Here is a 23,134-nt window from a genome sequence, read left to right as displayed (position 1 = left end):
AACAATAGAGAAGAACTTTCCTAACCCGAAGCTGCTGGTTAAGTGGTAGCTAGGCAGGCTGGGCTGTCTTTTGATTGCTCTGTCTTGTGGCTCCTCCACTCTTAGCTGTCTTGCTACGTGCATAGTACAGCAGACTCAGAGCAGGGGATGAAGGAGCTGGGATGATATAGCACAGAAAAGGAGAGAGTCTGCCACACATCAGCATCCAGAGCACAGCAGGTGGGTAAATAAAAATATGCTTTGAGAAAATCATGAATATGGGAGATTGTGGCCGAAATCAAGAGACGTAACAGGTTAATGAAATGAGAAGAGTTTGGTCTGACTCATATGACCTGGCAATGAAGTTGGGAACTTAGATATTGGTATTGGAGGGGAAAGAATGGGGAACTTACCCTCTCTCTCCCTCCTCCAACCCCTCTGGCCTCTTTTTACCCAGCTTTTTCTAGAGCTCATACCTGGTGACATTCTGATGAGCATACTGTTGGGTTCTGGTTCTTTGTGAGACATTAATTATGATCATTTTCTTTTAAAGAACCCAAGGGATTGTGGGCATTTTAAGAACATTTGTAACTAGAGGTGAGACCCTTACACCACGTGACTCCTCCATATTTTTTCATGTCACATTAATGATTTTGAGTGTGTTATGCAGCTTTGATCAGTGACACTGGGACATAAACAATGAAATGATCACTCATGCTCTGATTCAGATGGTTGCTTCTAAATCTTGATATCTGCTCTTTTTATTTTCCATAGTCTTAAATTTTGAGGTGCTTTCTCAGTGTGTTGAATGAGCCAGGATTATAGTAAATCGTCTGTGCACCTTTTAGCTCTTGGACAATTTTCATATTCTCTTCTCTTTGCTGACAGTTGTAACTATTCTGTTATGAATACTGAAGCATCCTTTCCTGTGTTGTGACTGAGCTGGCACCAGGATTTGCCTGTGAGTGACATGTGACACTGCTCTGTGTGCAGATCAAATAAACTTGCAGGTAATGTACAGTATTAGTTCTCAGGCTGTAAGATAAGTAAACACATTTCACACTTGCATTCAAATCCTTTTCAAAGACTCAGAAAGCCTGCTTCAAGTCTCCGATGTGGGACCCAAGCATAGGAATGCAGTACTTAGCTCACAGGGTCTCCTAGATCCTTTTTGGAAAGCGTACAGACCTGCCAATTGCCTTTCAATAAAACTACTGCTAACCATATCTAACTCTCAGAGAGCTCTTTCATCAGTAGCTCTCAGAGCACTTTACAAAGGAGGTCAGGATCATTATCACCATTATACAGATGGGAAAACTGAGGCACAGAGAGGGGATGTGACGTGCGCAAGGTCCCCCAGCAGATCAGTGACAAAGCTGAGAACAGAACTTAGATCTCTGGAGTCCCAGTCCAGTGCTCTAGCCACTAGGACGTACTGCCACCGGCAAGGCCGGATTAACTCTCCTGTGGGCCCGGGGCTGTTAGATTTTGTGGGGCCCCTGGGGGTTTGGAGTGGGGAGGGGGCTCATGGCTGTGGCAGGCGGTTGGGGTGCAGGGGAGGGTGCAGCTCCAGCCAGGAGTTGGACTCTGGGGTGAGCCCTGGGGTGGGACAGGGGATTGAAGTGCAGTAGGAGGTTTGGGGGTGAGCTCTGGGTGGGAGTTTGGGTGCAGGAGGGGGTTGGGGTGCAGCAGGAGGTTCGGGGTGTGGGCTCTGGATGGGAGTTTGGGTGCAGGAGGGGGTTGGGGTGCAGCAGGAGGTTTGGGGTGCGGGCTCTGGGTGGGAGTTTGGGTGCAGGAGAGAGCTCAGGGCTGGGACAGGATATTGGGGTGCAGGGTCTGGGAGGGAGTTTGGGTGCAGGAGGGGGTTCCGGGCTGGGGTAGGGGGTTCAGGTGCAAGAGGGTTATGGGATGCATGCTCCAGCTGGGAGACGCTTACCTCAGGCGGCTCCTGGTCGGCAGTGCAGCAGAGCTAAGGCAGGATCCCTGCCTGCCCTGGGTCCGTGCTGCTCTGCTCCCAGAGGTGACTGGCATGTCCGGGCCCTAGGCAGAGGGGCCAGGCTGCTCTGCGCGGTGCATACTGCCTGTTGCCACAGGTACCACCCCATCAGCTTCCATTGGCCACGGTACCCGGCCAATGGGAGCTGCAGAGCTGGTGCTGGGGGTGGGGGCAGCACGCAGAGATTCCCTGAATGCCACTCGCCTAGGGGCCGCAGGGGCACATTGACGAGCCAGCACTCGCAGCTCCAGGCCCTGGGGGCGGCCCAAGGCTCGGGGACTGGTGTCCGGCCCATGGCGTGGAGACTTGCCGCGGGTCGGATGAAGAGAAGCAGTGGACCACATCCTGCCCACAGGCCTGCGGGGCCCCCCTTAGCCTGAGGCCCTGGGCTGCAGCCCCTAAAGCTCCTGCATTAATCCGGCCTGGCCACAGAATAACTAAGTAACTTTACCTCTGTATTTGCAGTATTCAAGTATTTCCTGTAACAACTAAGTAAAGGAATACTGCTGATAGAAACAACATTACTTCTGGCATTCCTTGTCTACACTACACTTTTTAACCAAGTTTGTAACCAGCTAGTGGTTCTAAACATGTTTTTCCCCACATGCAACATGGTTAATATTTAGCTAACTATGCAGCTAACCGGTTTCTCCCTTGCCAGAGGCTTTTAGGCTACCACATAATTGTCTTTTTGTAACTGGCTCAGCACAGATTTTATTATTGTTGTTTTTTCAGGGTAAGTTGCGACCCCGAACCATTCCCGATAAATAGTATGGCTGGTCCACCTGCTTTCCTTCTCTCTGTGTAGGGGGAGGTTGCAGAGTGCTCTGCTCCATGTGCTGCTGGTGCCAGTGTGTGCGTGTCCTTTTGGCACGCTATACCTCCTGACGCATTATGGCATAGCTGCCCAGATTTTCTCAGGATGCACTGACACCGACGCAGGCTGGTGTGGTAGGCATAGATACACAAACATAATTAACCCTTGGTTGTGTTGTGGGGGGAAGCTCTTGCGTGAACACAACTCAAATATTTTTCTTGAAACATGAAAACGTCATGAGCTGGTTACAAAATCACGGTTGTACTTGTAGTTTCAACAGGTAAAACCTCACCTTAAAAATTTGCCACAAGATAGATTTATATCTTAGGAACTAACCAGCGAGCGCGCAGCCTTCGAAATAGGAACCAGGAGCTGAACTCGATTACCTGGATCATTCATAAGGAATGCTCTGCTGGGATTTACTTAGCCACTTTTTGTACAACCTTTCAGTAGCAAACAGGAGCTGGGAAGGATCGTTGGGGGGGCACACCAACCACATAATTGTTACAGCTGGCTTGGATTTGGGGAAATCTGTGGCTATTGCAGACTTGGCAGGGAGACTGTGGAGTGTAAGTAATTGACTATCAGTCAGTATCTTGAGCTGACCCGTCTAAGATCATGTGCATGAAACTTTGGAGACATCAGGCCAGATTTTGCCTTCAGATACGTGTGCACAAGCTCATGTTGAAGTACATAGGAATTGCATGTGCATATCTGAGGGCAGAATTTGGCTCATTCTGATGTCTGAGGCTGGATTTTGATATAGCCAGAAATCTGTCAGGGGGTCTCCATCATCTCATCTCAGAATTTTCACCTCTTGCTTGAATTCCCATCTTTTGTCTTCCCCTTCTGCAGTGAGAACATAATACCTTAAACTTGGGCAGACAGTAGTTGGGAAAATCCCAGCAGGTATTATTTTAGAAACTAGAAAATGGTTCAGTGAAATAAGGAGTGAATCATGTAAATATGTGGAGTGTTGAACCACAGCAATATCACTCCCTTGCCAATACAAAGCAAAGAACAAAAGCAGGCTCCTGCCTTGCATGGGCCCCTCCTAGATGACTTACTGGGACTGTGAGCTCACCACTGGCCTCAGGAAGAACTGCTTATGTAGCACTTCTGACTTGATTTTCTTCTCTCTTCTGCTGCCTGGGAGCAGAGAACCAGCTCAGGATTCAGCAGCAGACATCTTCCTATGCCCAAGGTTGTGGGTGTCTGCAGCTCTTCCTGAGGAGGGAGGAAAAGGGATGGGACTGAGGCAAGTATTTTGCACTCACAAATTCCTGGATTTGCTTTTCAATTTCAGACACTGAAAATGAAGTGTTAGGGATGCAGTGAAGGGCGGGGCTACATGCCTGCAGGGCCATGAAAGAATGAGGCCATATTTTCAGTATTGACGTTTGTTTATATACAGTGAGAATCCTTTCCTAGGAGCATGTTTAAAACAACGTGAAATGGTGTGTTTTGTTCAGAGTTAAAATGGATGGTAAAGTTCCAGACTGGGCAACTGAGGGGAGCTCCTGTCTAGCAGACCAGCGGTGTGCCTCTGGTGAGAAACTTAGGTAGGGCAGAAGAGCTGACTTGGGAACTAAAATTGAGTGAGTGACATGCAGGATGGTCAGAAGAACCCAATCCAAAGGGGGTTCAGTGCAGATCAAGGTTGGGACAAGTGTTGTATAGGAAGTAGAGGGGAGTTAAGGAGGCACCAGAAGAAGTTATTGCAAGTGAATGTTTCACTTTTATTCCAATAAAGTTTGTTTCAGCTTCTTAAGCAGGTGTTTCTGTGCTTACATATTCTTCCAAACCCTCCAGTCCACTCAGAGTACAACCTGCTAGGCTTTCATGGGAATAAGACTGATTCACCCTTTCTGCCAATTTTGGTGTGAAACATGTGGCTGAAATCCTGATAAGCAGATCTGCACATTGAAAACTTCAGCCTAAATCTGCTGGGTCTTCCCACCTCTAAATGTTCTCAGAGTTCTGTGCATCCAGCTCCAGCTATCTAACTGCCAATCATGCATCAAATAATCTGCAGCTTACACTGTGTGTAGAATGTAAAATGGTGCAAACATGTAGACCTAAGGAGAAAGAAAATTAGGATTTATCAGATGAGATATTCTCTCTCAAGCAGAAAGAAAAGGAGTACTTGTGGCACCTTAGAGACTAACCAATTTATTTGAGCATAAGCTTTCGTGAGCCACAGCTCAGCTGTAGCTCACGAAAGCTTATGCTCAAATAAATTGGTTAGTCTCTAAGGTGCCACAAGTACTCCTTTTCTTTTTGCGAATACAGACTAACACGGCTGTTACTCTGAAACTTCTCTCAAGCAGGTTTCTCCAGATCATTGTACAGGTGGGGACACGTCACATGGAATGTCCTGAGTTTTAATGTTTTCTGATCCGTCATGAGTGTTTCAGGTCCTGAAAACTGCTCTTGTCCTTCCATTGCCATTATTTTCTCATCACTGGTGAATGTGTCTGTGGTGAATTGCCTTGGGCCAATGTGACTTTCAAAGGATCTGACAATTTGTTACCTTCCCAATGAACAATTTATTACATTTGTAATTATTGTTATTAGCCTGGCAGGTGGTGCCATACTTAGTTCTTTTACAACTGCTGCACATGCAAATATTTCTTACATGACAAATTAAAATCTAAATAAAATCTAATAAATAGAAGTATTTTCCTACGATTTGTGTGTAATCAGTTCACTGTCATGCTGTCTCATACAGTCATCTCCCAGCGAAGATGTAAACTTCAGAAAGCAGAGACTTTGCTTTCCTCTATATCTTGTACAGTGCTGAGCATGATGTCGGAGCTCACCAAATAATGATAATATAATTACACCCACTTCATACAGTCTAAACGAAAGCAATCCCATTCCATCCATTCTGTGCAACACAGTTCAGTTCCATCCGGTCACTATAATCTGTCACCTCCAGTTTTATTCTTCTAGTGCTTGTTCTCTAAACAGTTGCAAAATGCCATTTAGTCATGAACAAAAGATTAAAATAAAATGTATCACAAGACTTAACTTCCTGCTTGCATTGAAGCATGATGAAGACACAACTATATTTCTTTGTATGTCCTAGTCTTTCCCTTCAATAAAACTATTTTAAAAAGCCTGTCCCAGGATAGCTGATGAGGTGGGCTGTGCCCTTGTATCATAGCCTATGTGGTAAAACATACCTGCTCAGACTGCTTCTCACTACATGCTCTGCTCCAGGAAATGTTGCATCACATTATCTGGCACTGTTACCAAAGAGAAGATGTGACTTCAAAAGAAATAGAGTCAGGAAATCAGCACAGCCCTATCTGTGGACACCAGTGTGCCTTGTCTCCTGCAACTCGTATCACCTGGGCCTGCTTTTGCACTTACTAAAATTGTCTTTGTCACAAGAGACATTTACAACATTTTTCTATCATCAGAATGTTCTTTAAAGCAACTTGCCATCCATTAAAAGAAACACATGGGAAATATAATTTTGTTTCTGTGGGAAATTTAGCCTTTTTATGTGGATTCCTCTTTGTCTGTTACATATTTATCCAGAATCACATGCAGGAGAAACCACCCTTTAAGGAATGTTACAGACAGTCAGGCTCATCACCTTTCTGGATTTTATAGGCCTGGTTAGTATTCCATGAGGCTAAGTATCTGGGACACAAAGACACCAAGCTTACTTTACGTAGGATGCCCTCTACTCTTCTCACCTGTATGCTTCTTGATGTGGCTGCAGTGTGAGATGGCAGTGCACTTTCTTGTTGCCACATTTTATGTTCTGTAGAAATTGCAAACACACTGACAGCACCAGGAAATTAAATGTTACATCTTGGAGGGATGGGAAGAGGAAGAAAAATGGGCAAAATTCTTAGCACAAGATTTAGTGCCATGTCGTCTTGTGTCTTGAAGGAGCTGCAGCTGGGCTGAGAGGTGTCAGGATTTGACTGACTTATGTATGCACCTGTCAGGGCTCCAAGAACCGATCTTGCTGGAGCAGGGAGCATAGGCATGTTCTGGAGTCATTCCCTGCAGGGGCTGTTCAGCAGGTACAGTGGGCCAAAAGTGGCACTGATCCAAAATAGTGGCTAGAAAGTTATTACATACTTGAATGCACCTGGTATGGAGGAAACTAAAGATTTTAGTCCCTGCCCCTGCCCCCATCAGCGATCTCATATTTATGAGATACCGGTGTGTGCTTACAGAGTAAACAGGACCAGAGATTTCACTTCTAGGGTAATAATCTGCATGCTTTCCTTCAGAGGATTTCTGCCAAAATATAGAAGCACGACCATGAACTCCTGTACTTCCACATACCCCGTGTGCACGCAGGGAAAGGACTGCTGTTTCCAAGGATAGGGTGGCATACAGAACTTGCCCCTTTGGCTGCTGTATACCTCAGACTTCTCTGAATATATCACAGAACCCACCTTGTATATTGGTCACGCTACATGCTGTCTATAAACCTGCTACTCCCACTGCAGATTGTTTTGGCCTGATGGTGCCACATTGGCACGTTTCTGGATGTACTGAAAGCAGAAGGGCAGCTAGACACTTGAATTTAGCACTGATGAAAAGTACTGGATTAACAGCCTTGAAGGCTGAAGTTCTCTCTCTGTTCCCTGAACAGGTACAGCATGTGCTCTGGCAAAGCAATTTTTTCCATACTTCCCTCTAGTGTGCCTCATCCCTGACATGGAAGGACCACTCCTAAGCAAGAGAGAGGAGTTCAGGTTCCATGATCCATTCAGTATCTGGCCTCTCTGTGAAGACTGTCCACCAGACAATTACTTCTAGTTGTGGTGAGTATTTTTAGTATGGATACCTGTATACCAAGAATTGGGTTGAGATTTCCAATTCACTTCACACACAACACTGAATGGCCATCAGATAAGTAACGACTTTCACTGCCAACGAGAGAAGAAAAGCTTTCTACCCCAGGCTCTCAGCCTGCAGGATCCCCTGAGCCATCCAGCCCCTGAAAGTCATATGAACAAGTATCAGAGATGTTACAATTTTAGTCTGACCTGGATGATAAGGATTTGAAATTACACAGACCATGTCAAGTGGAAGAGGTGGTATCTCTTGGGGTTGTGCTGCCTTTTCAGTAGCAGTGGTTGCTCTTGGTATCACTAAGCCCTTTGATCAGCTCTGCAGAAAGAAGTGAAAAGAAGAGCACAGGTGCAAGGAAGCCTGCTTTGTACAACTGTGGTATCTGCAATACAGGCGAATGATTTATGATTGTATATTTCATGTGGCAGGAATGATATTGCAAAAGGTAGAACAAGGAAGAAAATCCAAACTTGCTTCAGGGGACAGACATCTTACAAATAAAGCAAATCCTTTTGAATTTTCTGGCAAGTTTCATCAGGACAATCCTGCGGCACAGGGGAAACTTGGCTTTCTCTTTAGAATCTGAACAGTGACACCAGCACAACCGTTACTATCTGCCCAGGGCCCACTTGATAGACAACAGGAGAGCTGCTGCCCTGACAACAGTCTGCACTGGAGGTGTATTCCTTTTGTGTCTGCACACAGCTTGTTCCTTTGACATCATCTGTGAGGGTCCATCTTAATATGGAGCCTAATTATAGAGATATTTCTAACTACTTCTCACTTTGCTTTATTGAAGAAGCAAAACACCATGTAAAGTCTGAGATTCATGAGATTTTGGCTGCATGTTGATATTGGTATGAACCAAACCAGTCTAGCTGTTCCAGATCAGAGTTGGAAGGGAAAGATTGCCTAACCAGTTTTGGGCACATGATCATTGGTGAAAGCCGCTTGGTTGATTTGGGGGTGGACGTTTGGGGTCTCTGCTTGATTTAGACTGGGCATTGAGTGAGGGAAACCAAGGAAACTCCAGTAACACTACACTGCAAGTCTGAGCTCAGACACAGAGCACAGTGGGGTGATGGAGCTAGAAGGAAATCTTGTAACACTGCAGTACAAGTCTGACATGGGCAGCAGAGGAGCAAGATGTTAATATTATTATTCATAGTTATGTATATGACAGTAGAACCTACAAGTAGCCATCAAGATTCAGGCCCCACTGGGCTAGATGCTGGACAAACATTCAAAGACATGTCCCTGCCCTGAAGAACTTACAATAACATACCAGGGTGTTCTTCATAACAGGGTTGACTGAACCCTTGGATGAACTGTTCTTTTCCTTTGTTCTTTCTCTTCAGTTTTGTGTCCATTCAGTTTCTCTTTCAGGCTTTGACTCCATTCTTATTCAGTTGAATTATTATTATATTTTTAATTCAGCAGAAGTTCTGCAATGCAGCTCCTCTGACAAGTATTACCAGTTAAACTTTTCTTCATCTCATGTGTTTTCCTATTGGCTCTTCGAGGATGTTTTTGCGTGAAAATTGGCACCAAAATCTCTAGATGACAAATAGCTCAGCTCAGCAGCGTGCATTAGGAAAACTATCTCCAGCCACTAGATGGCACATTGCACACAAATCCGCCCATGGTCTCTGATTAGCAGCTGAACTGTACATTTTCAAAGTCTTGTAAATATGATTAATGGATAAATAACAATAAATGTGTTTAATAAGAGAAAATGCCCAACATTGTCAGTAATGATTAAGGTTCATTAGGTAGTTGTTCCTTTGGACACCTGGTGATTAGTGCGTGCCAACCACTTTATTTCCAGGCTTTGGCACGTTGGTCATTATTAACTCAAGTCATAAAATTGAATGAATCACAGTGTAAGTCATTTTATTGGTTCCATGTTGGAAAGGATTCCAGGTTTCTGAAATTCCTTGATGAGTTGAAGTTTCAGATTTCCCAAATTCCCTGCATTACTGATTCTCTTCCTCTCCATCCCACACCTCCAAGCTTTTATTCCTCAGCACAGACATCTAAAATAGCTTTCAGCTTCAAAAAACATTGAACGAGAATACTCTGCTGCCAAACTGACAGCCACAGAACCTGAAGCTCTTTATCCCCAGAATAGGTAAAGCAAGCCAAGAGAATGCAAGCTTCCCACGACTGCCTGTGTGCCTCATCTGTGCCCTGGCAGGACCACATCCAGAAAGGAAAGGGGAAATCCCTCTCCACACACTCTGCTAGGAAAGGGACCTATTGTGGTGGTGGTAGTGTGTGTGTGTGTGTGTGTGTTCTTGTCCTGTAGGAATGGGACAATAATACAACATATCATATTGCAGTAACTCAAAATAATGCAGTATACAGCCTGAAGCACAGGGGTGCTGGGGATATGGCAACACCCCATAGCTTGAAGTAGTAATAACAAACACCAAATACATAAAAAGAACAGGAGGACTTGTGGCACCTTAGAGACTAACAAATTTATTTGAGCATAAGCTTTCATGGGCTACAGCCCACTTCGTCAGATGCACGCAGTGGAAAATACAGTAGGACGATTTTATATACACAGAGAACATGAAACAATGGGTGTTACCATACACACTGTAACAAGAGTGATCAGGTAAGGTGACCTATTACCAGCAGGAGAGAAAAAAAACCTTTTGTAGTGATAATCAAGATGGGCCATTTCCAGCAGTTGACAAGACCTTGTGAGGAACAGTGGGCGGGGGAGGGAAATAAACATGGGGAAATAGTTTTACTTTGTGTAATGACACATCCACTCCCACTCTTTATTCAAGCCCAATGTAACGGTGTCCAGTTTGCAAATTAATTCCAATTCACCAGTCTCTCCTTGGAGTCTGATTTTGAAGTTTTTTTGTGACTTTTGGGTCTGTAATCGAGTGACCAGAGAGATTGAAGTGTTCTCCGACTGGTTTTTAAATGTTATAATTCTTGATGTCTGATTTGTGTCCATTTATTCTTTTACGTAGAGACTGTCCAGTTTAGCCAATGTACATGGAAGAGGGGCATTGCTGGCACATGATGGCATATATCACATTGGTAGATGTGCAGGTGAACGAGCCTCTGATAGTGTGGCTGATGTGATTAGGCCCTATGATGGTATCCCCTGAATAGATATGTGGACACAGTTGGCAACGGGCTTTGTTGCAAGGGTAGGTTCCTGGCTTAGTGGTTTTGTTGTGTGGTGTATGGTTGCTGGTGAGTATTTGCTTCAGGTTGGGGGGCTGTCTGTAAGCAAGGACTGGCCTGTCTCCCAAGATCTGTGAGAGTGATGGGTCGTCCTTCAGGATAGGTTGTAGATCCTTGATGATGTGCTGGAGAGGTTTTAGTTGGGGGCTGAAGGTGACGGCTAGTGGCGTTCTGTTACTTTCTTTGTTGGGCCTGTCCTGGAGTAGGTGACTTCTGGGTACTCTTCTGGCTCTGTCAATCTATTTCTTCACTTCAGCAGGTGAGTATTGTAGTTGTAAGAATGCTTGATAGAGATCTTGTAGGTGTTTGTCTCTGTCTGAGGGGTTGGAGCAAATGCGGTTGTATCGCAGAGCTTGGCTGTAGACAATGGATCGTGTGGTGTGGTCTGGATGAAAGCTGGAGGCATGTAGGTAAGTATAGCGGGCAGTAGGTTTCCAGTATAGGGTGGTGTTTATGTGACCATCGCTTATTAGCACCGTAGTGTCCAGGAAGTGGATCTCTTGTGTGGACTGGTGCAGGCTGAGGTTGATGTTGGGATGGAAATTGTTGAAATCATGGTGGAGTTCCTCAAGGGCTTCTTTTCCATGGGTCCAGATGTTGAAGATGTCATCAATGTTACGCAAGTAGAGTAGGGACATTAGGGGACGAGAGCTGAGGAAGCGTTGTTCTAAGTCAGCCATAAAAATGTTGGCATACTGTGGGGCCGTGCATGTACCCACAGCAGTGCCGCTGATTTGAAGGTATACATTGTCCCCAAATGTGAAATAGTTATGGGTGAGGACAAAGTCACAAACTTCAGCCACCAGGTTTGCCTTGACATTATCGGGAATACTGTTCCTGACGGCTTGTAGTCCATCTTTGTGTGGAATGTTGGTGTACAGGGCTTCTACATCCATAGTGGCTAGGATGGTGTTTTCAGGAAGATCACCGATGGATTGTAGTTTCCTCAGGAAGTCCGTGGTGTCTCGAAGATAGCTAGGAGTGCTGGTAGCGTAGGGCCTGAAGAGGGAGTCTACATAGCCAGACAGTCCTGCTGTCAGGGTGCCAGTGTCTGAGATGATGGGGCATCCAGGATTTCCAGGTTTATGGATCTTGGGTAGCAGATAGAATACCCCACCCATAACTATTTCACATTTGGGTACAATGTATACCTTCAAATCAGCGGCACTGCTGTGGGTACCTGCACGGCCCCACAGTATGCCAACATTTTTATGGCTGACTTAGAACAACACTTCCTCAGCTCTCGTCCCCTAATGCCCCTACTCTACTTGCGCAACATTGATGACATCTTCAACATCTGGACCCATGGAAAAGAAGCCCTTGAGGAATTCCACCATGATTTCAACAATTTCCATCCCACCATGAACCTCAGCCTGGACCAGACCATGCAAGAGATCCACTTCCTGGACACTACAGTGCTAATAAGCAATGGTCACATAAACACCACCCTATACTGGAAACCTACTGACCGCTATACTTACCTACATGCCTCCAGCTTTCATCCAGACCACACCACACGATTCATTGTCTACAGCCAAGCTCTACGATACAACCGCATTTGCTCCAACCCCTCAGACAGAGACAAATACCTACAAGATCTCTATCAAGCATTCTTACAACTACAGTACCCACCTGCGGAAGTGAAGAAACAGATTGACAGAGCCAGAAGAGTACCCAGAAGTCACCTACTCCAGGACAGGCCCAACAAAGAAGGTAACAGAACGCCACTAGCCATCACCTTCAGCCCCCAACTAAAACCTCTCCAGTGCATCATCAAGGATCTACAACCTATCCTGAAGGACGACCCATCACTCTCACAGATCTTGGGAGACAGGCCAGTCCTTGCTTACAGACAGCCCCCCAACCTGAAGCAAATACTCACCAGCAACCACACAACAAAACCACTAAGCCAGGAACCTACCCTTGCAACAAAGCCCGTTGCCAACTGTGTCCACATATCTATTCAGGGGATACCATCATAGGGCCTAATCACATCAGCCACACTATCAGAGGCTCGTTCACCTGCACATCTACCAATGTGATATATGCCATCATGTGCCAGCAATGCCCCTCTTCCATGTACATTGGCCAAACTGGACAGTCTCTACGTAAAAGAATAAATGGACACAAATCAGACATCAAGAATTATAACATTTAAAAACCAGTCGGAGAACACTTCAATCTCTCTGGTCACTCGATTACAGACCTAAAAGTCGCAGTATTACAACAAAAAAACTTCAAAAACAGACTCCAAGGAGAGACTGGTGAATTGGAATTAATTTGCAAACTGGACACCATTACATTGGGCTTGAATAAAGAGTGGGAGTGGATGTGTCATTACACAAAGTAAAACTATTTCCCCATGTTTATTTCCCTCCCCTGCCCACTGTTCCTCACAAGGTCTTGTCAACTGCTGGAAATGGCCCACCTTGATTATCACTACAAAAGGTTTTTTTCTCTCCTGCTGGTAATAGGTCACCTTACCTGATCACTCTTGTTACAGTGTGTATGGTAACACCCATTGTTTCATGTTCTCTATGTATATAAAATCGTCCTACTGTGTTTTCCACTGCATGCATCTGATGAAGTGGGCTGTAGCCCACGAAAGCTTATGCTCAAATAAATTTGTTAGTCTCTAAGGTGCCACAAATGCTCCTGTTCTTTTTGCGGATACAGACTAACACGGCTGCTACTCTGAAACGAAATACATAGTTTCCATTGTTTCCATCATCAGCACCCCTACTATATAAATTGTTTCAGCACCCCTGCTAAACCAAGCTAAAAACTCACAAGCCATGGAGAGAAGGCTCCCTGCCTGCACAAACCAAGTTCTCTTCACTTCCCTCCCTCTAGGGGAGGGAGTATCAACATTGGGATACATCTCTGGGGACTGTAGTGAATTCTCTGCCCCTCCCTCAAGGGGTATCTATTTGTGAGAGAGTTGTTTAGGACACAGCTATGTTTTCAGTTCATATAGCTTTGATAGAACACACCACACCACTGTGGCTTTTGAATGCACTCCAGGATCCTCAGAGGATGTGATAAAAAAGCATCTCTTTGACTGGCTGAGGTTCTAGGTAATGTCTTTCTGCAAGATCAAGAGGCTATAGGATTGCACTTCCCCTGTTCCAAACTCTATTGTAGTATGGCTTTGTATTCTAGGATAGCTATTGCAGTCTATCCCTGACGTGGCAGAATTTCAGTGCTGGGTGAAGTGATTCCTGTGCACCGTTTACATATCCCTTCACAAGTGCTTTTGGATCCTTTATGACGAAATGCACTCTATAAATGTAAGTTATTTGTATTGTTTTATTAGTTGGCATAGTGCCCATCGTATTCCCTGGTGTTTTCCTGTACAATGGATATGTGTGTGTCAGAGCAAATCCTTCAGATTCTTTTGTGTGTATACATGTGTGTGCCTGTAGCTCCATGGGTAGGTGTGTGTCTGGGCACGGCAAGGCTCAACATTTTAACTCTTGGGGGATATGGAGGAGCCGACTGCGAGTCACCCACTTACTCATTGGCATGTGCTGTGGGAAACCTGTGTTTTGTGGTTTTGCAGTGCCCTTGCTTTTTAGTCAGACAGACATGCAGGCAACCGTCCCCTCATTAACAAATATAGCACTTACCACTCTTATGCAAAGCAAATTCAGTGTCAGCTCTGAGATATAGAGCAGCTTTGTGAATCACAGGGCTCTGCAGCAGGTGCTGAGCTGACAGTTTTAGGAAAGATTGTGAAATTTGATCACAGGTTAGGGAAGTCAGAGCCACCCCTTGAGGGCAATAGCAATGGAGACACAAAGGGGAGCTGTGCCTTGAGAGTGACCACAGTCACAGTGTGTAGAAACACTTGCCACCTGCTTGGGACAGAACATTTGGAGGGGGGTTTGGTGGTGTGTTATAGGTTTTTTGCACTGATACATTGTACTCAGCTGTACCTCAATCTGCTCTACCCTTAGTCACACCCCAGGCAATAAAAGTGCCCTGCATGTACTTGCTGCCAAGACACCCACCAGTTCAGGTTGGAATCAGTCCTTAGATCTCTGGGACAAATACAGGTCTGAACTTTGCCCTTTGACCGCTCTCCCCCTTGCTTTGTAGTATCACTGTGAGTGTTTAATCAGCAGTGCCCAGGTTTCAGCAGGCTAGGGCCTGTCACATCTCTCCTTTCAGAAGATGGATGGTCCCTTTTGGGATGTCTGACTCCCTCAGTGTCCCTGGTCCTGCAACTTCTGCTGGAGCCATTTCCTAGGGGATGCTGATCATGGGTACTCATGTGCTGATGACACTGGGAATACACAACATTACCCCACTTGCCCCTGGGCACCCCATGCTGCATCTTTCTTCTGCCTCTAATGACCTCAAGAACTGTCTTAATACTGGTGAGGAGACTGCACCTGCACTCCTGCTTTTACTTTTGAACAACTCAGCACCTTAAAGATGTAGACATGGAGGAAAGAAGTCAGAGAATCATATGGAGGATTTAAGGGGCTGGAAGGACAGGTTTATTTGGACATACTATAAAAATTAAATATTTATAGCTTAGCTAAACAGCAATTTAGAGGGATATGAAAACCATCTGTAAGAACTGAGAAGAAAAATACAAAACAAACAAACCCACACACCCTCCTGTTCCTGGAAGTGAAGAGCAAAGAGGGAATACAGGTCTGTGATAAACCATCTGTTTGGCTTTTTTATTCTGGTAGGCACTCAGATTCCATGGTGATGAGTGTAGTGCAAATACTAAGATTAAATGGATAATGTTTGATAGGTGTAAACACAGGGAGGGAAGGTGAATGGTTTAGCTTGGTACAAGAGTGCTTTGGAAAAGCTCCATTGGCACAGAAACCAACTGCCTGACTATTCTATGGGAAAGGAAAATGCAAACCCTTCATCCTTGTCTTCTAGCTATTGCACTGGTTCCGTACCTAATCAAATTCAAGATCTTGGTCATAATTTTTAAAGCCCTTAGGAGCTGTCAACACAAGGAGTGAGACTGACAGAAGCAGGAACCTGAGCTGTCGTGGCACCTGGCCCCCGGGAGGAAACTCCCTCCATTAATACTCAGAATGACAGTGAGATCTGCCACTTTTAGATGCACACATAGAACACACCTCTTCATCAAGGGATACATCTATATTGAGAAAAAAGTGAGTCTCAGAGCCCAGGTCAGCTGACTCAGGTTCACACTATGGGGCCAGAATTAGCAGTGTAGACACTGCTGCTTAGGCTGGAGTCTGAGCTCTGAGATCCTCCCCCATTACCACGTTTCAGAGCCCGGGCTCCAGCCCAAGCTAGAACACCTACAGTGCTATTTTTAGCCCCGCAGTGCAAGCCCCGTGAATCCGATGACCCAGACTCTGAGACTCGCTGACATGGGTTTTTGTTGTTGCAGTATATACATGCCTTTTAGTCTTCTAATCATGATGATAATAAGTGGAAGATAAGAAACATTCGGAGGAGTTGGAGTCATGTCTCAGGATAAAATTCATAGGGTGGAGAGATAAATAGGCACCAACATCAAAGCCACCTCCAGATAATAAGATAACATGGATTTTCAATTTTTCTTGGGTGGATCCCCTGTCTTTCACCACCATGCTGTCTGGCAGAAGGGCTTCAATCACCAATTTCATCTCAAAATATGGTCCCTCAGGGTTCCCAGCCACATACCTATTGTAGAAGTTTGCTCCGCAGTCTTGGACCAGCCCATGAGAAGCTCTGTCTGGTGCACACACTGGTTTTACCTTTGTGGTACAGAGTCCCATTGTGACTGAGTAGTAGAGATGTCGCCCATAGCCCTCATTCTGGAGCTTTAAGCAATCTTTTAAATATGCTGGCCCACACCACTGAGCACCTTGCAGGTAGAGATTGAGATCTTGAACTTGACTCAGTATTCTATGGGAAGCCAGTATAAAGACCGGAGGACAGGCTTGATGTGTTCACAGCAGCCTGTGTTGCTGAGGAGATGTGTTCTGTTCTAGTTGGAGTTTCCTTAGGATTGATGGCTTTGTGGCCAGGTATGATTGCTGTAGTCCAGGCAAGAGGTGACAAAGGCATGTATAACTGAAACCGAGTCATCGTCCACCAGAATAGGACAGAATGTTCTAGCCAACAAGAGACAGCAGAAAGTGTTACTACATGTGGAAGATGCTTAGCATCAGTGAGGAGGACAGGAGCACACCAATTATGGGTGTGTATCTTAACCAGAGGAGGCTGTACTGTGGCAGCAGACTCCACGAAGTGCTTTCCTCTGCCCACCAGTACCACTTCCGTTTTACTTGGATTCAGCTTCAACCAGCTGTTCTTCATCTATGAGCTGATCTTCTCCAAGCCCTGAGCCATCTTGGTGGTAATAGTAGAGTTGTACATCGTGAAGGATAAGTGGGATGTGTGTCATTTGAGTCATCTACATATTGCTGACACTTAGGCCCATGTTGGGTTACTGTTTCATCTAGAAGCTGCATGTATGTGCTGAATACAACTGGAGGGAGAATCATTGCGGGACTCCACAAGTGAGTGGTCCAGTGACAGAGGTGCCGTTTCTCATCAGTACTTTTTGTGTCCCCCTCCAGGAAAGACTTAAGGCGTTTTATCACGTTCCCCTGGAGCACTTCTCTTAGGTGAGACAATTGGTTGAGAGTGTATTGGCTGAATATTACAGAGAAGTAAAGAAGGGGGAGAATAGATGTCTGCCCTCCATCCATAGGTAACAGGAAACCATCCATCAGTGCCACTGATGCTGTTTCCAGCTCATGTCCTGGCTTGAATCCAGATTCTCCTGGGTCTATGACATAGCCTTCAATTAGATAAGCTTGCAGTTGGCCTTTGGCTAGCTTCTCTATGGAGTCACTCAGGAATTGAAGGTTTGATACAGGATGGTGCATGGCTAGAATCAATGTATACAGAGTAGGTTTCTTCAGCACGGGTAGAATTACTGCATATTTGAAGGAGGAGAAGAGTCCTTCTCTGAACAAGGCATTGGCTATTGTAGTCATCTCACACAGGACTACAGAAGTAAATGTGTGAGCAAATCATAAACCCTCCCTTTGGAGACTGCAGGGATCTTGGCAGGTGGCATCAAATATTTGTTTGTATAAATCTGAATCCTGCCAGATGGGTCAGGTCATCTGACTTCTAACACTGCACACAAATGAAATGGCAGGTCATTAGCAGAGCAGGATAAACCTTTTCCAGCCTATGGTTTTAGTGGCACCTGCTCTCCAGCTGGCACATTGTGTACCTGTAGACTGATACTTGTTTTACCAGCTGTGTGATTAGAATCAAACCTGGAGGGGTGGGAGTGGGGGGAAGGGTGTGCTCTGGAGTGTGTGCTGCAGGAATTCCTGAACAAGATAGATTTTATGCAAATATATCAGGAGTGTTCTGTGAACCTGTGGCCTGATTTTCCCAAAGACAGGCAAGGAAGTGGCCTGTCAAAATGAATCCTGATTTTCCATTTCTCTGTGCTCTTGCCTGCATTAGGTATGGCTTCTGTATGAGACAATGGTTTCTCTCTCAAAAATTTGGTGATAACATTCTGCATTTCCCTACTAGTGGCGCTGGTGATTATGATATACTCCCCTTCTCCCAGAGATAACTAGTACTGTCCATCTGCTCTCTAGTGGACATGGTAAATAGAGAGATGAAAGGTATCTTTGACAGCCTGGCCCAAAGTCATATAGGCACTTCTGAAAATGTTATTTCGGTGCTTAGAGACTCACATAGGCACCTGATGGAATTTTCAAAGGCACCTAAGTAGGTTAGATGCTAAACTCTCATTGATTTCAGTTTCAATGGCTGTTAGGCATTTAACCTGTTTAGGTGCTTTTGAAAATCCTTCCAGGTGCCCACGTGCATTGTTAGGTGCCTAAGCATCTTTAAAAATCTTCCCCTTCGGAATGTGGTAAGTCTCACTGAAAGTCAGTGCATGCTTACGTTCCTACATCACGGAGGCACTTCTGCAATTTGACCTGAAATCTGAAAACTAAGGGATATTCCATAATTGTTTTCTTGGTGTTAAAACAAAGGTTGGTTATGCTGGCCCTGCCGTGGGGAGGGGACAAGGGTTTGGGGAGCTGACATGTGCAAGATGGCAGCAGAAAGATTGGTTTCTTATAGAAAAACTAGCCAGAATGTAGGATTTGCATACACATTCTTTAATTCAACCAATACTTTAGGAAACAAGAATTTTCCCATTCTCAGGAGAATGCTAGAGTTCATGTCATGTCGTTACAGCGGGGTAGTCAACAGGTAGACCGCGGGCCAAATCCAGACTGCAAGACACTTTTGAATGGACCCCAAAATCTTTTTATGTACTTATTATATCATTATTGTTGTTATTTTTTTGTTATTTTCTCTGGAGTTTGGACCTTGACTGTACCTTGACCAACAAATTTGGACCTTGACAAAAAAATAGACTACCCCTGCACAGTTTTAGAGCCTCCCTAAATAGTCATAAAATTGATGTGCTAGTGAAAACAGCCTCTTACTTTCAGAAGCTCTTATGAACTTCACTTACAGAGTGAATTTTAAATAAATAAATTACAGAGAAATAGAAGGGTTAGATAGTGTTTTGATTTGTCCATAACTGTTACAATACATACGTTGCAGGACTGCTTGCAGATCATACTTACCGTTTTATGTTCACCATGCCCATGCACAAGCACACATACACAGAGAGGTCTGTACCTACAAGCAGAGGTTTCAAACACACACAGTTGCATACAAAACATCAGGTGCAGATGTCTCCCTCCATCCTCTTACATATACTTCTCTGTCACACTTCTTTTCCTCTCCCTGCACACTCAAAACAAACTGAATTTTCAGGCAAAATCTGAGAGCTGATGGATGTCCCTGATACTGGGGGAAATTTCCCACTGGCTCTCAAGAGAGAGGTAGCCTGGGGACCCCAGCAAGGGTTGCACAGCACAAGGCTATATCTTTTGCCTACAGCAGAAGAGTCCGATAATTGTGTTGCTGTTAACATCTGGGTGACTTTGTTTCTAGATGTTGTGTCTGGTCCAGTACATCACCAAAGCTTGAGTAGATGGTGCTGCTGGTCAGAGTGAACGATACTGCTCCATCAGACACAATTATTGGTTCCATTGTCCATCTGTGTTATTTACAGGAAGCTGCTGACGTGCTGTTTGCCCATACTGGAAAGTGATTCAAATCGAATATGGGGTAGCCCCAGGTGTTTATGGCTAACATGATTGTCAGGACACCCAGGATGTTGAGAACACTCCCAGCTTTAGCCTAGAATTGTAACGAAACAGTGTCATTAGTTTAAATAAGTCTGTTTTTTCTTTCCTCTCTGCTGATCAGGAATAGAGAGTTTGTATGGACAGCTTTTGTGGCTTGATCTGTAGATCCTTATTCTGGCACCCAGGCTGGGCAGCCATGTCCATCTGAGGAGGATGGCGTGGGTGGAATGGCTCGGCTTTGTGCTGGGGACATAGAGGCTCAGGTGGGGAAGGGTTGTAAATTTGGGATCCATTGATTCCTATAGCAGTGTGCAGGGCAAAACAAGCAGGAATCAAGGGATCGGATTCTGAGTGGAACCTCTTCGAGGCATACCACGTAGTTCTCAGCCTAGGGGGAGGGAGACCTGAGATGATTTTATGCCACCTTTGTGCGATCCCAATTGTGAGCTGCTCTGGAGGCTGGAGTGGCCCCTGCATAGTGCTGTGGAGCTGTGTATGCTATGTGCTGTGGCTTCTCGTCCAGCACACCTCTCCCAGCCCTACCAGCATGCCCCTACAGCAGGTCTTGTGAGGGATCCTCACAGTACAGTCAGTTCCTGCGCTGGGGGCAATTCTTCTCCAACTTGCTCTGGGAATTTTAGAGCCACTTTATGCAGCTCTGGGCCTTTCGTCTGTCATAAATTAAACCCACGATATTTAATTTCAGTACCACTGTTTTTGCCTGTAGCTGATGCTAAATCACCTAACCCAGACCATTAATCTGGTTTTCTTATCAAACCCTCATTCACATCAGAGTAAACTGGGCTTCCTAGCCTAGCTGTTAAGCAGACTGAGTATTTATTTGGATGGGGCTAAGTTTTTTCAGAAGTCCTGGAATCCTAGCCACACATTTATGCAGAACTTTCTTGATTTGGCATGTAGATCTGATGTTCACTTTGGGAGGGCAATGCTGCTGCCCTCAGATGTCCATTATAAAGATGCCCTCCTCTTTCTGTGCTATCGTGAGAAAGGGAAGTCCCGCCATGGTGGAATGGACTGAGTAACTGGCAGAGACAAATATCTGAGGCTTTGCCTAAGCAATGCAGAAGATTGTGCACAAAAGCAGTAGGATAGGAACCCTTCTGCCATCACCACAGTTTACATTTAGTTTATCTGCGCAGCTACACACTTCCATTTCCCATCAATTCCCGGTTGCTGTTGGAGCACCCTAAGAAACTCTTTCCCTGCAGTGTCTCTGACTGTTTTCTAAGAGCTCATTAGCAGCTCTTGTTCATATGGCTTGGCGTGTACTTCAGAGTCACAGTGACCTATGTTAATGCACAGGTCTATGCTCTTCATTCCATTTGATTTTAGCAGGGTCCAATCCGTTCTGTAATACCTTGTCAAGGAAAAACTAAGACAAAAAAGGAGAAAAGCAAAACACAGTGTAACTGAAAATTGGAGGGGTGCCCTGCTGCTCACCATGTCGATAACTTTGAGCTTTCCATAGGAGAAGGCAATGGCATTGGGAGGAGTAGCCACTGGGAGCATGAATGCCAATGATGCTGAGAGTGTGCACGGCAGCATGATGTAGAGCGGATTGAGGCAGATGGCTTGAGCCTGTGCAGGAGGTGAGAAGAAGGGAGACAGTTTTAATACCAGCAAAGTTCATAGGGAGTCTGGGCCAGAAGAATCTGGTTGTGTTTAGCCGTGACACATGTCCCACCCTTCCCTTTCCCAGACACTCCGGGACACTTTCCATCCTGCTTCAGAAGCTTCCAGTCACCCCTGTTGTGCTCAGGAAGCAAGAGCTCCTTGTGACCAGCACACTGGGGTCCTGATCCTGCTTGGGGCATTTGGCCACTACTGTAATATAAATTATTGTTCACAATTATCACAGTCCAATCCAAAATCAGTAAACAAAGGAAAAAAGTCATCAAAGTCATACGTCAAGAGCTAAGTAAATGTACCACTTGAAAAAGAGAGCCCCCAAGCTCTGAGAGGCAGTGGTTGGGTAAGAGGGTGAAAAATTACAGGTTAGTCGTACTGTTCAGTGTCTTATGCAAAATAAGTCTGGTGATTCTTACTCCAGTTCCAGATTTTCACATCATAAAACTACCCCCATAGTTGGCACTAGTGGTCTCCTTATAGCCACACTCAGTGGACCTGCAAAGGTTTGAATGGACCATGGAAACTGATCTATGCTGTCACCCCTAGAGGTTATCCTGGAAAGTCATGATGAGGCACACTGATGTGGTAGTATGGGGAAGTTAACACTGCCGTTGTCTTCATTGTGAATAAAAGGACTGCAGTTGCCTGGCCTGTCAGTCCTGTTATTTTCACCTGCACACATTATTTTAGAAAGAATATATGTAATATATCTATAGCCTAAACCTTATCACGTGATCAAGGGCATGAGCCTATGGTTGGCTCTGTTAGAGTTTTTGAGTAACTGAGTAGGTTTGTACTTGGAACATGATAGAAGGTTCTGTTACTTTTCCTGCAGAAGCAATCTGAAAAGGTGGCACTTACCATGGAAGCCAGTATAGGAAGGAAGAGGGTGGTGGTAGCCCCATTACTGGTGCATTCAGTGAAAGTGGCAACCAAGAGACATAACAGCAAAGCAATAGCGGGAGATGAGATATTCTGCAAAGGGGTCAGTTTGCTACCTAACCATACAGACAAACCAGATTCCTGAAAGAGAGGGATGAAGAGAGGTCGGTCAGCACAGTGGACATGTCCTTGGGCAAGTACCATAACAGAGCTACACTCAATAAACATATTTCCCCTGCCAATCCCACTGCCTCACTCAAAGACTGCTCTCTGGAGAAAAGCAGCTAGTTTTTGTTCACAGGCAACAGAACTCAAGGGAATGAATAAGACACACACACTTTTTTCATCCTAAAGCCACTGAGAGGGAAAGAATACTGTATTGTCCTTTTTGGTATAAAGGGCTTTTTTCCCATTACACTGTGCAGGGCATTAGTTGTACGTGATCACTACTTGGACCTGTCTCCTGTCCAAACAACAATCTCAGTCCATCTTTCTGACAGGCCCTTGTGGGCATCCAGCTGCCAACTTCAATGCAAGATAGTCAAAACTGAGTTCTTACTCCTT

General features: G+C 45.1%; 1 protein-coding gene across 1 annotated transcript in view; it reads right to left on the bottom strand.

Moving 5' to 3' along the window:
• Positions 1 to 19,214: 19,214 nt before the first annotated feature.
• The window catches only part of SLC13A2 (solute carrier family 13 member 2), a 31,966-nt gene continuing 28,046 nt past the window's right edge, over positions 19,215 to 23,134 (bottom strand). Inside the window, exons 10-12 of the mRNA XM_074974264.1 lie at positions 22,550 to 22,711; positions 21,500 to 21,637; positions 19,215 to 20,090 (exon numbers count right to left, since the gene is read on the bottom strand). Of these exons, the coding sequence (XP_074830365.1) occupies positions 19,953 to 20,090; positions 21,500 to 21,637; positions 22,550 to 22,711 (438 nt within the window). The 3' untranslated portion in view covers positions 19,215 to 19,952. The remainder of the gene's footprint in view (positions 20,091 to 21,499; positions 21,638 to 22,549; positions 22,712 to 23,134) is intronic.

Source organism: Natator depressus, chromosome 17, assembly GCF_965152275.1.
Source record: "Natator depressus isolate rNatDep1 chromosome 17, rNatDep2.hap1, whole genome shotgun sequence".
Lineage (NCBI taxonomy): Eukaryota > Metazoa > Chordata > Testudines > Cheloniidae > Natator > Natator depressus.
The sequence above is the reverse complement of the archived record's forward strand: the minus strand, read 5'-3'. Positions and strand labels throughout refer to the sequence as shown.